This window comes from Mesitornis unicolor, unplaced genomic scaffold (genome assembly GCF_000695765.1).
Source record: "Mesitornis unicolor isolate BGI_N332 unplaced genomic scaffold, ASM69576v1 scaffold35640, whole genome shotgun sequence".
NCBI classification, from domain to species: domain Eukaryota; kingdom Metazoa; phylum Chordata; class Aves; order Mesitornithiformes; family Mesitornithidae; genus Mesitornis; species Mesitornis unicolor.
Window position 1 is genome coordinate 2,991 of NW_010159554.1, and position 2,153 is coordinate 5,143.

Sequence of the window (2,153 nt, forward strand, 5' to 3'; positions counted from 1 at the left end):
GCTACATGGGACTGATTGAAAATATCACCTTTGAGCCTCAATTATGATGCACCGACATCACTTCTGTTGTTTAATTCTCTTTGCCTGTTCCCTTGGTATTCTAAATTACGTTAAAGAAACTGAAGAATTTTGTCCCTCAACTTTTTTATACCAATAAAATCCAACATTCCTATTTATGGAGTATCCTTCTAAGCACTAGATGTTTTAAGCACCTTAAAGTTCCAGGCTGAAACCCTTCTTAGCTTAAACATAGTAAATAACTTGGCTGTAAAGTCAAATACCCCATTTTAAATATTAGCAGCTGGTAGCACCAGCATATGTTGACTTTATTACGGATTATTCTCATGTGGCACAAATAGCAAGAATTGTAGAGTTTAAAAAGTAAAAGCTCCAAATTAATCTTTAAATGCTTTAACCAAATATCAAGGCTTTTTCTGCAGAAGTCTAAATAAAATCTTTATCTGTGCTTAGAAGCTCATGCAAATGTATTCAAAATGTACTCTCTGGATCTCTTACCATGGCAGATTGGAAGCTGCTAAAACAAATACAAGATCATCAGATCGGGCCAAGCCATCCATCTGCACCAGTAATTCTGTTTTCATCCGCCGACTTCCTTCATGTTCACCACTACCAAGATTCAGAGAAATGTTATTTGCTCAGGGCATTAAAGTAATCATCTTTATTTATACAGTGTCATTCACAGCAACTGAGCCCTTGTCACAGTTTTGCCCCAGTTCAAAGCATGATTAAGCTCCATTAGCTAACATCCAAGCATTAAAATCAAGCTTTCTAATGATTACTTAAATGGACTCCATTCAGTGCATTAAAGTGAGGAGAATTCACTATTACCGAATCCAAAAGAATTTATTTATTTTTATTTTTTCCCTTCATATGAATCTCCATGCAACATTGACGTTTACTGGAAAACAGCTAAAGCATTGATTGATCTGTGTAAGAGAATTTTATAATGTCATAGTTGCCATTAAACAACAAACCCACCTATTCGGGGCAACTACTGCCATTTTCCTGTGGGTGAATGTTACGTTGCCACAGGAAGATACACCCACTACTGAATTTAATATTTTGCAAAATTTTCTATGAAAAGCGAACAGAAAAATACACTGTACTGAAACGAATTTAAAAATGGGGCCGAGCCCACACAAAAAGGATCCTTCCTCAAAATGAGACGGGGAACTTAAGGAAAGTGCCAAGAATTCCAGCCCAGAGCCAGGTAATCAATTTTGCAGGAAACCAATTTGACCTCTTGGTCCCAGCCGTGGAGTTCTTGGAAGCTCCTAGATCAAACCCAGAGAAAATATCAGGGTCTTAGAGGGTAAAAGCTACAACTCTGCTTCAATGGCTTATTTCTGCAAAGGCATCCACACATCGGTGCTATGTCAATGTCTAATAAGGATATGTAAATGGAACTGCATAATCTTAGATTAAAACCCTTATTAAAATATATAATCCAGTGATGTTAATGAGAGCTTTAAAAATACATGTGAAGGCAAAACTCAGCCTGTAATTTATAGCTATTAACTGACAATTATTACAGGTTGTATCTTTATGATATGGCATATTCTATTTATACACTTTCATGAGTATATAGTCTACAGTACATAAAATTCACTGTAATGGGCTCCTAATGGTTATAACAATATTTTTATATTTCTTCTGCTTTTTCCTCATCTCTAGCCTTTCCAATCTGCTTTTAACTATAAGCTGTCTACACCATGGATGACAATCACAACATCCTCCCATTCCTGCATCTGGATGTCCTGACAATGCCACTGAAATTTGTCCCAGTAATGAAAATGCCATTGCACCGTGTACTTATCTTAACGTATCTTACCCTGCTACGCCTAAGCCTGTCCAAAGTGTCACAAAATCAGCTGCTTCTCTAAGAAGTCACCTGTTTTTCCTCCCCTGCTGCTCTTATTTCCACTTCAAATACCTTATTTTAAATTGCAGCACTATGGCTTGTGCACTCTTGCGCCTTTCTCCCTCTCACAGTCTTGCTGGACCCACAGTCCCCTGCTAATCTTCACCCAGGCTGTCTTTTACGCTTGCTTCTCTACTGATCTCATCTACTGGGAATGAAACAACCACTGAATCTGGCTCTTTAAATCCCCACAGCATATGCAATGCTGGCT

At 37.8% G+C, this 2,153-nt stretch overlaps 1 protein-coding gene across 1 annotated transcript in view; it reads right to left on the reverse strand.

Annotated features, from left to right (window-relative positions):
* Nucleotides 1–516: 516 nt before the first annotated feature.
* Nucleotides 517–2,153, reverse strand: part of KATNAL2 (katanin p60 subunit A-like 2) — a gene marked incomplete at both ends in the record, with an annotated part of 7,817 nt that continues 6,180 nt past the window's right edge. The window contains one exon of the mRNA XM_010187056.1: nt 517–627. Within this exon, the coding sequence (XP_010185358.1) occupies nt 517–627 (111 nt within the window). The remainder of the gene's footprint in view (nt 628–2,153) is intronic.